Below are 15600 nucleotides of genomic sequence, written 5' to 3' on the forward strand. Positions count from 1 at the left end.
TTAGATCATATCTATTAGGTTATTGTAGAGAAAACTGAAAGGAACAGATTATGTTTTATTGTACTCTAATGTTTTTAGTTTTTATGTTCATTGCAGGATCAAGCATTTAATATTGTCACAGAATTATGCAGCTCCAGGAAACAAGATCCCATTGAGCCTCAAATTCAAAGTGTGTGTCTTTTACTTTTGAGAATTATGGAACAATCACTATACTTGGAGCTTTGTGTTACACGGATCTGTGGAATCAGTCCAGTATCGGTTCGTTTGGATGACTTTTCAAAGGAGTACAAAAGTTTAATTTCAGGTGAGATTTTATTGCGACAATTGTGTATTTTAAATTGTTCTTATTTTTGGGAAGATCTTTTGCTGGAAAATAGTTATAAGGAGACTATTCCCATAAACACTTCTGACTTCTTGATGCATTGTTAGATTCAATATAATGTACCTAGATAAAAAATAATTAACAAGAAGAATTCAATATGGATAGTAAAATGGATTACATCAATTTAGAGAGATGGTGATAACCTCAATTAAACATAAAAATGGGCTTTTCTTATAATGGAATATATTTGACATCTTCATACCTAATGAGGTGACTTCACAAGTCGTATCAGAGCAAAGGATCCTGTCTATACTCAATTTTCATTGTCCCCAAATCCAGAATCACAATCTTTTGTACCTCAGTCATTTGTTTATCTCTTTCTTTCTCTATTATCAGCTTCTCCATGGTTGTCCATTGCTGTGAGCATGGTTTTAGGACTCGGACTCAGGACTCATCATGGACTTGGCAAAACTGAAAACCTCGTAATTACACAAAACAAAAGAAAGTAAGTAATCCATGGAGAGAACATAAAAGGCTAATTTGACTATCAATTTGTCATAATTTAAAAGACAGCAAAGAGAACATAAAAGGCAAATTTGAGAAGAGATGCGGTTTGTATAAAGGTAAACTAAAAGAAAGCGATTAATTTTCAAAGGCAAAAACTGAAGTCAAAAGACAGCAATTCATATTTAATGAAAATGTATGATCCATAGGCAGTGATAAAAAAAAAGGTTGTATTAATTTAGTTTTTTAAAGGCAGCAGTTAGGAAAAAGGAAAACTAGTGATCAGTTTTGATAAGGAAGATTTATTAATGAAGAATCGATGTGCATAAACAATATTCATTTTGAAGAGATGTGACTTTTCTCAAAGCTGTGACTATTTGATATGAAAGGAGATGTCTCCAAGGAAGATAATGAGGTGTAAAAAGATATAAGGCTTTTGGAGTTGGTGAGACTGTGTGTGAAGAAATAAAAGATATATCAGATCTACACGTCCAGATCTGTACAGGAAAGTAAGTAATGATTTATTTTTTAATTTAACGCAGAGATAAAGGAAGAGAAGGGGCAGAAATATGAAGTGTGATTCAGATTCATATCAAAGAATATATGCAGCCCATGTATAAAGGATAAATGCAGATATATACAAAGAACATATATGATGTGTAAGAGCAGATTTTGAAGGAAGACAGTGAGATGTTTATGATCGTCTTGTGAAAGAATTTTATTGCTTGAGTTGTGATCAGATTTGTGAAGAAAGAATAGTACAGAAGCTTGGATCAGATTTGTAAAGAAAAGATATATATCATTCAAGATCAGAAGTTGTAATCAGATTTGTGATGAAGGGAGAAGAATATCATCCATTGAAGAATTAGTAGGTTGGTGCCTATCAAATAAGAGATTGGTGTCTCTTGCTGAGTTAGTGCTCAGTTGTGGTTGTTGGTGTTTTCAGTGGGTTGTTGCCTACAAATTTAGAAGTGGGAGTTGGTGCTCACAAACTAAGTTAGGGGTTGGTGGCTCTAGTAGGTTGGTGCCTACAAACATTGTAAAAGAAGTATTATATAAAAAGCATTGATTTGCCATGGTTTTCTCCCATTAGGATTTCCACATTAAACATCATGTTATTGTGTTCTTATGTGTATGATTGTTCAAAGCTAGTGAATACTGCTATTTTGATTGATAAAGTTTAAATTTTGTAAAATTTGTTGTTATATTCCATGCCCCCCTTCTTCCCCCTTCCTATTAGTATAACCGTGTGCTCTTCAAGATTCTGCTACCTAAGATCAGTTCCAACAACCTTAAGGACATGGTGATAGACTGGTACATATAGATTGAAGCAACATCGAAAGCTACATGGAAATTGTTAAGGAAAGTATTCGAAGATGAATTCAAACTTCAAGATGACAATGAGATTGTAGCAGAAATCTACAATACGAAGCAAGGAAAGCATGACAACGTAAAAGTTTACTATCATATAATCAGAGAACTAGTCAAATTGGAAAACCAACAAACCAAGAAGTCTAAAAAGTGGTGGTTCATTGAAGTGCTACTTGGTTCACAAAGGAAAAAAATGAAATTATTGTCACCATTGTCTGCTTATAATCGAACAATAGACATAGAGTGTGAGGTAAAGCCTCCTCTTGAGGGAAAAAGAAAACATAAGAAGACAAGAGTTCAATAGATAGTATTAATAGTGAATATAGACCATCCAAGCATTGAGGAAGGACATGATGAAAATGATGAAAGAACTGAAGGTCGAGAAAGAAGCCACTAAGGAAAGAAAAGAGCTATGGTGCATGATATACAAAAAATGAGGGTCATATTATAGATCATAAATCAATTGAATGTGCGATGTGAGGGCACGAACCTAGCTGCAGGTGGTGAGGCAAACTTAGTCACAGGTGTTGGTGCAAATGGAAGGCGGCAGTACTCGGGCGTCGATATGCAGCAAAAGATTGGGTTGCAAGGTCATGCATGTGGCTCCACGACCTTCTAGAATTGCATGAAGAAGAGATCAACTAAAGGTGCTAAGGGTGGCTAGACTTATGACCCACCAAGGCTCGCCTAGGAGGATTTTTGTGCATCCCTTCCACTTGCTTTGCTTTGGTTGTTGATCCAGCCTTTGGCTCCTCTCCTCATCGAGTAGTGTAGAAATATGAAAAACCCCTACCACATCTATTTTGATTTTTGCAAAATACAAGTCATCAAGGAAAACCCTAAACCAACACCAACTTCGCTCCAACTAGACTCCTTTGATCTTGGTGCAGCTTGACACAATGCGCATGTGTTCTCTTAGGGGGATTCTAAAATTTCTTTGGTGGACGATCCAATGGATTCAAGCATTAAGGAGGTTTTGGGTGAGATTGGGAATAAATCTCTTCTTGTTCGCTATTTGAGCAAGCATCTACTAGTTGATCAATTTGTTATATGGATGAAGTTTACTTGGAGCAACCTTTCCACTCCTGATTTGGACATTCTTGATTTTGGTTTCTTTTTACTTCGTTTCACTTTTGTGGAATATTGTAATTTTGTGTTGCAGAATGGCCCTTGGTTTTATATGGCTAGTTGGCCCTATGCATTTCAGCTAGGACTTGTTTCTTTGACCCTATAGCTGCTAAGATCACTTTTGTTCCCATTTGGATCGGACTATATAACCTCTTGTTGGTTATGCATGTGTCAAAGCTCATTAAAAGCATGATCGAGCAAATTGGCTTGTTTGTTAAGCTGGATTTTAGTTGCTCCCTATAGCAGGTACACAAGGGTTTGTGCCATGATTCATATCTCTAAGCCTGTGCACCATTCTATTTTGATCCATTCTTCTCGCGACACTTGGACCCAATATCTAAATTACGAAGATCTCTCTTTTAGGTGTTTTCACTACAACAAATTTGGTCCCAAGATTGTTGGTTGCTTCTACCAAAGCGATCACTTAAAGGAGTTTCAACTTCAAAAAATGGGATAAGAAGTTTTGAAATTCATATGCAAATTTGATTTGGCGTAATCATGGGAAGTTTATGGCTGCTTGTGATGATCCTGAGCTTATTCCAGAGTCCTTGATTGTAGACTCAACTCCTTTGGAGCAACCTTCTTCTATGCCCATTGGTGTCCCTTGCGAGCCACCGCCTATCTAGTCCCCAACGGTGCCTACTAGTCATGATTAACCAATTGTGGTGGCTAGAAATGGGTATGTCTTTGAGGGCTCCTTTCCTTTGATGGATGATTTGGATTTAGATGATGTGGTTGTTCTTGTCAAATAATGCACCGTTTCCCAAACTGATAGTGCCATCTTCAAGCCAAACTTCCCAACCAAAAGGAAGGAGGGACACAAATCTAAAGTAAAGAAGCTCTGCATTGAAGGTAGAGATGTTGTTGATGAAGGTACTCAATGGACCATGGATGCCTTCCTCACTAGGACCATGAGGAAGGGGATACAAAAAGGTGGAGTGAATGGTTTCTATTGGTTGGTCTATTGGTTGGTACACTCTATTGTTCGTGCGATTGTACCAATTTTTGTCTACCTATTGTTTTTCTTTGACTTAAGCTGTCCTTTGAATTTTTGAGCTCTCTTTAGGACTCTTTAATCAGTTCATTATTTTTTGTTCTCCCCATTCATGGGCTTGAATCAATCTTCATTATTTTATTTGTTCATATAATGGGAGTGCACCCTAATCCCACAATTTATTGATTAAAAAAATAAGGGTCATATTAAAACAAATTTTCCTAAAAAGTTATCCTATAATATTTGCCAAGTTCTAGGACATTCTATCAAGGAATGCTCATACAATTAAAATTTAGAAGCACACAAGTGTTGTGTACACAAGGTGAATAGTCTACCCCACCAAATACATTGCCAAAACAACAAAATAATTATAAAAAAATGCATCACTTGGTGGGTATTGGATAGGAGAGGGAATAATAATGGATTGAATAGTAATAGTGGGGCGAGAAGCTGAACCCAGTGTGATGCAAAAGGATGACCTAGGATACAATGTCATCAACGCAATGAATAGGGGCACTTCACCAAAGAATGTGAAAGTAACTAGAACAAGGCTATGATGTTGTGCAAATAGTGCGAACTAGGCAACCATGAAGACACAAATTGCCCAAAACAAAAAGGCAACATTAATATGATTTGTGTGGAAGAACAAGATAAGGCAAATTTTGTTGTCACTTGACACAAACCAAAAAGGTTACATATCTATACCCTCGCACGGAGAAAGAAAGGCTTCAAGAAGCAAAGTGAAGGTAGAACATGCCATTGCAAAGGAACAAAGGAATTCCTATGAAAAGCATGTACTCTCCATGGTCTGAATACGATAAAAACATTGCAAGAAGATTCCTATAAACCACTATACCAGTAAGGATGGTAGATCTTTTGAAGAGTATGCCACAATTGAGAGTGGCAATCACCAATACAGTGGAGAATGACCAAAATCAAAGTCAAGAAGGAAGTGGTGAAGACAAAAATGTAGATATAATAATAGAACTGCTAATGCACACAAGCATGTCATCGATTCTATGCTACCCACAATAAATATGGAAAATAAGTTGACTATGGAAAAGAAATTGACCATTGTACATATGCAAATTTTGGGGAAAAATTTGACAAACACAAGTGTTGATAGAGGATCTGGAGTAAATGTATTTCTAGAAGACTCATGTAAATGGTTGGGAAACCAGCCCTTTGGTCATTCACACTCCAACTATTAGGAGCAAACCAACATCGGAGAGTCATATTGGCATAGAATGTAACAGCTGGGACTCAATTTATTTTGAACTTTGTGGTCATTCCTTTAGAAAAGCTTATGATGCACTATTGGGTAGAGGATGGCTGATAGGAACTAAGGTTGATTGTAACTAGAAGAAGAATACTCTGTCAATAGAAAACAATGGAAGGAGCTACAATATAGACCTAAGAAATTAGGAAGTGAGAGAAGAGGTTACTTCCTTCGATTTACACTTGGATGTAGGGGAAACATGGGCAAAAGAAAAAGGTCCCATGGATCCGAATGATGGTTTACTTGATCGTCAACATCGATTAGAAGACGAAACTAGCTCTTTAAGCATGCTTTTTCATTGGTAGATGGATGATTATGGAGTGTTCCAACAAGATTGTAATATGATACAAATTGGAGAAATTGGAGAAGAGGAAGAAAACTGTTGGGCGACAACAAGTTGTACTTTCCCTCCAGAGTACAAGGAGTTGCAAAATTGGATGACACACTGGCACATGACTTTGAATGAGACAAGGCAATAAAGTATGAGGAACCATCAACAAAAAAACTAAACTTGGGAGAAGGTAGTTCCAACGTAATTATAGTAGAAGATAATTGGGATCCTATATTTAAGGTTTCTAGCATTGAAAGTTTTTCTATAGTATAAAGATACTTTTGCATGTACATATAAAGGCTTGAAAGTATTACCACCAAAAGTTTGTGTGAACAAAATTGCCTTGGTACTAGGACCACAATTTGTACGAAAAAGATCATATAGGATGAACAAGAATTATGTTATATAAGTCCAAGAATAAATAACGAAAATGATGGAAAGTAGGTATAATTTTCAAGGTAAAAACCAATGATTGGGTGCCTTGTAATATCCCCTGCTGTTATATGACTGAAATGTGCAAGGAATAATGATGAACAATTGTCTTCCAACCTTCAATCTGCTGTTCTAAAGTTTCAGACTGATAACTTGCGTGTTTTTGACACTGGACAGCCTTTGCATAACCTTGCGTGTTTTTGACACTGATACACATGGAATGTATTTGCAAAAGATTTCAATGATATCTAACATTACAAACTCAATGCATAATGATTCTTTTGATCTTTCCAAGGCATATATATGAATTTCAAAAGATAAATGTGTACGTACAGCCAAGAGACATTTCCACAAACATTTGACATGCAAACTTCAGAAATAATGAGTCTGAACTATACTACTGCTGAAACTAATTTCAGATCTTATTTCAGACTTCATAAATAAACTATAACTATTATCGATGCAGGTACAAGATGTTATTGAAGAACTCTAATGTCTGACTTCCAATTTCTGCTTACAAATACTGATCAAGAACCTGATTTAATGATGCTCAAAGGAAGGATGGATTCTAGCGACCATGTAGGAGTTGTCACCATATTTTTTGAAGGCTCATAGTATGAAATCGCCTCACTAGAGGCTGGCCGCCAAATACCCTAAGTTGCAGATGTAATAACAAATAAATGCAGCCCTTCCTTTCCTCCAATGAATGATGAAAATGATTACCAAGGCCAGCCGAATTGAATGAACAAGTGCCCACAAAAATCTGCCTCCTCAATCTCAAGTGATGAGCAAAAATGTGTCTCGGTAGGTCTGATCGGCCTCCACAGAAGACCATGATTTGGACTGAAAATCACCTTCAAACCCCTCCAAACAGCCACTAAAAATACCTCCAAGAAATCGCCCAACTCCTGATTAAAGTGCAGATATCAATTGATCATGAATCTGAAGCATTCTCTCAATTCGATTTCCAATCTGCTATGCAAGATGACCTCAGAAAATTTGGCCTATGGCCACCAATGAAGCTCAATTAGAAAGACTGAAATGTCTTCCTCTCAGCTGCAAAAACACAATAAGCTCCAAGTTGAACTCCTAAGGTAGAGCTCAGAACCAGCGATAATTCAGAAGATCTTTCACAACCTCAAAATCGCATTACCAATTGAGAGTTTCCTTTCTCAATGGTTGAAGATTAACTGCAGAAACCCTTGGCTCCACAAGCTATCAAACAAAGAAATATTCAACAACTGGATGCCCAACAACGAGGCTGCCCCCTCTATTTATTCTTTTCCTTCAAGAGGTCGGCCTCCTTCTAGAAGAAATAAAATAATATTTAATTGAACTTTGTAGAAGATTCCCCTTAAAATAATATTATTATTTAATTGCACTTTAGATAATTCTCATTATAATATAAAGTGCAACACACGTGACATCATACGTGAGAATACATTATCTCACCAAAAATCATATAAAAATAGAATGTGAAGCCACAAGCAGCTGCCCAAACAACCCTCTCATCAACTCCTTGGCCTACGAGGGTCAAGTAATAGGCCAAACCCTTCTGTCGACTGATCCTCATGAAAATGGGGACATTACATGCCTCTAACTGTTATATCACTCAAAAAGGAATTTGAAGAAATCTAGCTATGCGTGAATGTCAAAAGTCTTAATATAGTTACCATCAAGGATTCATTTCTGAATCCCTTCACTAATTCGATTCTTAAGGAAATCAGAGGCTATGAAATTTACTCTTTTATGGACAACCTATCCAAGGATAATCGAATAAGTATAGCGGAAGAAGATAAGTTGAAAACCACCTCTGTGGTAGAAGATGGAGTTTATGTGTACAATCATGTAGTGTACCCATTCTCGGGTTCTCTTGTGCTGCAGTTGGCGCTGACCTTTTGTGTGTGTGTCAGCCTAATTAGAGGGGTAATTTGATGTTACCGGTGAACTCAAATTGTTTAGAGGAGTGACTATTTTTAGTAAGTCATCCAAACAGGTCCGATTATCATTTTCATTATCAGTATCACTCCTGCACAGTCAATTCTTGATTCTGATGCATTTCAACCATTGCCGCTACTTGGTTGCAATTTTGAGCTATATTTAATTCATTTTACCAAGGTTGCCATTTCAATTAAAATAATTTATGGGGTTCCTCAGTATTATAGCTCATTGGAAAGAGAACAGAAAGTTTTGAATGTTGGGATACTTGAAACTAACTTCAAGTGTCAGAAATGTTTTTAAAAAATGAATTAAATCACTTTTCAGGGTTATAAGCTTATTAAATTAATAAAGTAATCTAATAAAGGAGTTTTTCAGAAGTTCTAAAAAATGCTTATAAAAAGGAGTTTGAGGGCTCATTTGGTATTATGGAGTTTATTTCTCTTATTGAAACCCTTGTGGTTCTGGAGATTGGACTTGGTTCATCTCAGCTTTTGGAGGACGAAAACCCTCTTGGGAAAATTAGTTTCAGTTGTGAAGATTCCTTCCTAGCTAGTGTTTTGGTAGAGTCAATCACATTTTGCATCTGCACTTCAATGAGTTTGACATGAAATTTATGAGGTCTTTGTAAAAGATAAAATTCAATGGTTCTAATATTTTTCCGATGATTGTTGGAGATTATTGGTATTCTTCTTGTTGTTGGATGTGGACTTGGCAAAGTGAGTTGAAATAATATTATAATCTATCTTCGCTAATCATAGAGGAAGATTAGCAAGTTCACTTGGCTTGTGTAGTTTGGCAAGTTCTGTAGCTGATCGCCCTTATTTTCTGAGGAAGCCATATCACATTAGATATTAATAAAGGGCATGAACTAAAGCTTTCAGTTATGGGTATTGCTACAATGTCTAAAGCTTTCTCCTTGAAAGCTTTCTACAATGTCTAAAGCTTTCAGTTACAATGTCTAGATAGCAGTGATATTGATTGAAAGATTTGATCTGGGCAGATTCTCCTTGAAAGGGACCGATTTTTTCCTGCAGTCGGTACAGGTTTGGGAGGTATAACTTGTGTTTGAATGGTTCTTTTCACACGGAGTTCCATCAGATTTGTGTCCTAAATTGGGCGACCAGGGTTAAGGAACATTCACCCAAGTTTGTAGGGACATTAGAGGTGAGAATATTTTATCCATAGTTTTGAAAGATAGCCACCCCTTTTGTGCAGCACCATATCTGCAGGTTGTAATTGTTGTCTCAGATCAGACTTTCAGTTTGTTGGCAAATGAATTGGGTGTTCATTTTCAGGATTTGGTATATGAACTATGAGTCCCTTGTACAAATCTGAAACCACCTGCTGTTTATTTCTTAGTGCATCAATTTATATTGTTGCAATCAAAGATTACATACTCGAACTCGGAGAGTACTCAGCAACTTAAAAATACAAATTCTTATAAAAACATTTTTTTGGAAAATTTAATTACAAAATGTGTCAAATGAGTCTAAAAACCATGGGGAGGTGTTTTCTATTAAATTTGATTATTTAATACATAGGGATCACAAAGTGGCATCATCATACAAAGCTAGATAGTGGAAGTGGATACAATAGCTAGCTACTAACTAATAACTATTATGAATTTATGATGGTTGTATTTGAAAATTATTTCATAAATTTCATATCTAGGCAACTTAGACATTACAAGTTTTTCCATCTTTCTCTTCCCTGCCCTACAAAAAAAATGGGAGGTAGAGGGTATGGTCCCCGCACTCGATTTTGGATCCCTGCTTGGTGTAGAAGATTGTGCCTATGGCTCCACCATATTGGTAGGTGGCAGTGTAATGCCCCTTTCTAGGAACAACGCAATATAACCACAAAATGCAATGCTTTGATACCACTTGTAATGCCCCCTTTTGTTGTAACTTATAAATTTGGTACAATTAACTTGCGAAATCAATTGCAACAGACTTCTTTCCTCAAAGTCTCAAATAACACTAAGGATATTAATCTGTGAGACGACTTCTAATGTTTATGCTATACAAATGATAGGATATATGAGACAATATCACTGCTATCTCTGATTCAATCAATTAGATATATGCAAGATGATTTGGTCTGTATATCAATACTCAGTGCAATAATATAAGATTATCTCGCTATCTCGGATATAAATTATTGACAAATTTGCAAAGATTATCTTAATATCAACGTGTCTCACTACTAAATGATATTAGCCTTCTCTGATATAACAATTGGAAATTATGCTATGTTGATCGGTAGTTGTTTCTGTTATAGCAATATGAAGTATACTCCAAATTATGTCTTCCTTTCTTATGTGAAACCGAAGGTTACATTGCACAAAAACAAGATCGTATGAAGTATACTCTAATTATAGCAATATCAATGAGTTTGTCCGGCCGGTATTTGCGCCTTTCTTATGTGAGGCCGAAGGTTACATTGCACAAAAACAAGATCATTGAGGCGTTGTTAACTTATTACACTACGTCATGTGAATGGCATCAAATAAATGCCAACTACACTCACAGCCAAAAGAACTACAAGCTTGAGACAAAATTTTGAGGGCTACCCTTTTCAAATTCGGGGCATTTCCACCCTAATCTTAACACCAAGAACCTACAAATAAGATATTGAATTTTTTGTAAATAATTAATATTCTATCAATAATTGTACTTCATAACTTGCAACATATAAGGCTTCACTTTTTCTTACTTGGTGTTTAGATCTCTCTTGTCATAGCTAATTTGGAAAAAAGCAACATTCCCCCATCTGTTGTATAATTCTGCAACTTTGAAATGATAAGGACTCTCATTGTAGTTGTAGATGTCATCCTCTCAATACATGTGGATAGGCCTTCCATAAACTCCCTATTAGCATTCATGGAGCTATCAAAGAAGTAGAACTTGGGGTTGAAAAAGTACCCTATTGCATGAATAGGTTGGTGGAGTTGATTGTTCCACCTCTGATCAATGATCTCCCAAATATTGGCAAATCTATTTGCATCCCTCATGTAATAGTCTTGGATGGCCTCTTTTGCCCTATCCATTGCCTCATAATTATACCCCATCACAGTTTTATCGCAATCCACCAAGCGCAACACCCTCAACAATGGCTTAGTCACCTACAAAGTACAAAGTAGAACCAAATATAAATTACAACTTCAATAAAATGTAATATTTTCTAAAGTTTACAATTAAAAATAAAGGATTCATTTCGAAAATTAAATTAAGTTGAAGTTACCTTGACATTCTCTAATGCTCTAGTTGCAAATTCGCCATCAAAAATTATTCTTACAGTCTTTTCTCTATCAGCCTTTGTTTAGTAACTTGAGTCTACCCATGGTTAACTCACAAACATTTGTTTCAAAGGAGACAATAAACTAGTGACACTTTGGAACATTAGAAAATTAGTTGCAAACCTTGTAGCTCTTGATCGAACATGTTCTTTCTTTTTGGTGTGCTCTTTCATCAATTGATAAACCCATGGTGATTTTGTATGTGTGTATTTTGTTATATCTCTTGCTTCTACAATTGGTTTCATCCAATCAATTTTGCCTATGTTCTCCAAAAGAAGGTCAAGGCAATGAGTTGCACAAGGGGTACAATTTTTTTTTGGATGGACAACTTGAAGCAATCTTCCAACTGCTACATATGTCGCTTCATTGTTAGTAACTACTTGGACAACATTTTGTATGCCCACCTCTAAAACAACCTCCTCCAATATCAAGCTCAAATTTTCTGCATTCTTTATTATGTTGGATGCATCAATTAACTTTAGGAAAACCATTACACGATTTGAAGCCACTATAAAATTGATAAGAGTGGATTCTTCCATCTATCTAACCATCTCAAAGAATTGAGCATCCATACTTTTGCCATTGCACAATTCTTTTTCATCTGCATAGCATCTTTGAACTACTTGTCACTTAAATCTCTTGAAGTAGGGACCTTGAGCCCTTTCCCTCCAACTGTCAATGCTATCATGAAACTCTCCCAATATTAACTCCTTGCCACAATGAAGGGGATGTTTTTATAATTACCAAAAGTTTGCATAAGCCTTCTCATAAAATTAATTTTCTTTGAAAGTGTTTTATTCTCTTTATTTTGTACATAGGGATACGATAGCTCTAAAACAATACTTTTTTGGAAATAAGTAATAACACTTATCCTTAAAAGATGTCTCTTGAAAGCTTTTTATAATGCTTTGAACACGTGATTGTTAATGGGAGTTGTGGATAGACTTATTATGAAAAATTTAATTTGAAGATATTGTGTTCTTGTGAAAGTGAAATAAATGTGACTTGATGTTAAGTTATGGTGCATAAACTTATGTTGAGGTTGATGTAGTGTTTTTAATTCCATTAGTTAAATTGAATTGAGTAACTTTGTGAAGCTTTATGAAGCTTTATATTAATTATTGCATGTCGTTTGTGAAAGTAATAACTTTGCATATCTTAATAATCAATTTTTTGGAATCTTGTGCCATTCTTCTATTTAATTTATTGGTCTATGATTTACTCAATAGTCCACATCCATTTGTGTTCTTCCTTATAATATTTGTTTACAATCAAATACTAGTCTTTGTTTTAGCGAGTAAGAAGCCGACTATGTAAATTAGTTTAGCATGTTTAAAATTTGAAAATCTCACTATAGTTCTTGATTGTTGATAGTTCATGGTTGTATCTAGTATAAAAATATAGTCAATTATATATTTACATTTAATGCCAAAACCCCTTGAAATCTTGTTAAATGTTCTTACTTTTTAAGTTTTGTATAAAGCTTTTAGGTTTTTAGGTTTAGTTAGATTTTAGGGAGCTTACCCTTGTAATATTAAGAATGGTTCTACTATACATGTTTTTCCATTTTTGTTGTTTAGTAATATACAAATTAATATGTTAACAATTTGCATTGAAGTATGTGTCTATATTTTGCTTTTAGGTGAATCCAAAAAGATTTTATTTAGTGCGTATGAACACTTCTTAGAAAATTGTTAATATACAAATTAAAATGTTACTTTGTATGGAAGTGTGTATCAATGTTTTTGTTTAGGTGAATCGAAAAAGATATACAATTTTATTTAACATGAGTATGAATACATCTTAGAAAACGTTGTATGGATTGTGAATAGCAATTTATAGCATACAATTAGATTAATATTTACAAAGAGCTTCCCTTCTAATTTAAAGAATGATTGTGTTGTACATTTATTTTGTTTCTAAAAAATGTGAATTAAAACATTTGCAAAATCATATATTGTTACATTTTTATTTTTTTTATAGACAACACCAATTATATTTTATTCAAACAAAGCCTCCTTATGTAATGTAGAGGACAAGAAAGTATAATTATTCCCCATACTAAGGTTGAGTATTTAAAATATAGATGATGTGTATCATCTCTAAACAAGTTTATATTAATATAATGATAATTTAATAATTATGGTTAAATGTAATATAATTGACTGCAAATGGGAGGCTTACCAGATAAAAGACTACTATCAAACATTATTAATTATTTAATTTATAATTTTTAGTAATATAACTCTAGTATTGATTATCTTGTCTCGTTCAAACATGTTAGATATTAATTATTGATAATACCAAATTGGTGATTTCAGCACTCTTTTAAAAGTAAATAATAATTGAAATTGTCTTAATATAAATTTAAGATCTTCATATAGTCCTAGTAAATTGTGTAATTGTAAATTGGCATTAAAAAGTGTTCTTTAAATGTTGTCTTTTACTTTGAAATTTAAAAATTAATATTTGGTTTTACTTTATTGACATTTCTAAAACATGTCATTTTTTTTTTCAGATACGCAAGGGAAAACATTTCTAGAGGCTCCTATGAAGTCTATAAAGCGTGTTGTGATGTTGTTGTATCCTAGTTTATCCTAAGTTGGGAATGATAAACTAAAGCAACTCACAATGTTGGATCACTTTTTCATCACAATATTCACACTAGTTCTTCCACTTATATTCTCGAACTTCCATTGCAACAACATATTTTAAAAATTTTAAGTCGAGGATTGTTCTATGATGAATTTAGGATAGCACATAATAAGTGCATAGCTTCTTTTCACAAAGAAGTTGGAGTTCATCAAGCAGCTGCTGATGCAATTATCATGTAAACATTTTTCTTGAAAGCAGCTAAAATGACATTGTGAAAGCGGTTATGTTGAGCGTTGCAATTTTGAAAATTACGATAACAATGTAAATGTTGGAGCATTTTATGAGCAATCTTAATTTACTAGTGATAAAGAGTTGTCAGCAAAACAAAATAAAACTACGTAATGTAATCCTCATTGAAGCAAGCAGGTGGGAATTTACTGTTGTAAGCATCTTTGTGTAAGATGATTCTTTATAACTCTCACTATCAAATTTAGTGTTTAGTCATAGCTCTTCTTACCCTCCAGGTTGTGTGTATACGCATTGCATTCTATGTTGAAGATTTACATCCTATTGTGTTTGCATCTAATATGAGAACTGTCTATATACAAGATTATTTGAGTTAATTTGATTTTTGTATGTTAATGGGCAATTAGAGGTAATTAGAATTGACTATATAATTCTTCCAGTGTATTCGAGGAAAAAACATTTGTTTGATTCCGAAGTTATAGATTAGATAGAAAGATAACTTTGAAGTTACACAATGTTTTATAGCGGTGACTTTTAATGTTGTCAAAATCTAAAGTATTTTTTTGATAGGGTGACACTTGCATTGTAATTACTTTAAAAGATAGACTCTCAATGAATATTAAAAAATATTAATCCGAATTTCTAATGTACAAAGTATGTAATTAATAAATAGTTGAGTTCATTCTAACTTTAAAAAAATATATTTATATATATTTTTTTTGGTAAGTGTGGGATGAAGGCTTATTCCATGTTTTTAATAATATTGAAATCAATCAAAAGAAGGAACTTAACACTTGTGAGATAGGGAGCAAGAAATCATGATTTTTAATCTATCTTGAGAAAAATTAAGGTTGATAGATATTTAACCAAAAGAAATTGTGAAGTATAAGAATTAAAAAGTTGGTGAAGAGAAATCAAAGTTACAAGAGGAAATAAAAGAGGTTTATAGGGTTGATAGATATTTAATCAAAAGGAATTGTAAAGTTTAAGAATCACAGAGTTGAAGAGAAACCAAAGTTACAAGAGGAAATAAAAGAGGTTTTGTAGGTACCAAATATAACTTTATGGTAGGAGGTGATGAAACATTTCGTGGAAAGCATCCTCCTATTCTAGTGAGAAGTGCATCCATAGTCACTAAGTCTATCATCAATTGAATCAT

At 34.2% G+C, this 15600-nt stretch overlaps 1 protein-coding gene across 2 annotated transcripts in view; it reads left to right on the forward strand.

Annotated features, from left to right (window-relative positions):
- LOC131045463 (uncharacterized) overlaps window positions 1-14699 on the forward strand; it is a 285469-nt gene extending 270770 nt beyond the window's left edge. For both annotated transcript variants that reach the window (XM_059218422.1, XM_059218423.1), the window contains 2 exons: window positions 97-304; window positions 14119-14699. In XM_059218422.1, coding sequence (XP_059074405.1) covers window positions 97-304; window positions 14119-14201 — 291 coding nt within the window. In that variant the 3' untranslated portion in view covers window positions 14202-14699. The remainder of the gene's footprint in view (window positions 1-96; window positions 305-14118) is intronic.
- Window positions 14700-15600: the final 901 nt, after the last annotated feature.

This window comes from Cryptomeria japonica, chromosome 3 (genome assembly GCF_030272615.1).
Source record: "Cryptomeria japonica chromosome 3, Sugi_1.0, whole genome shotgun sequence".
NCBI lineage: Eukaryota > Viridiplantae > Streptophyta > Pinopsida > Cupressales > Cupressaceae > Cryptomeria > Cryptomeria japonica.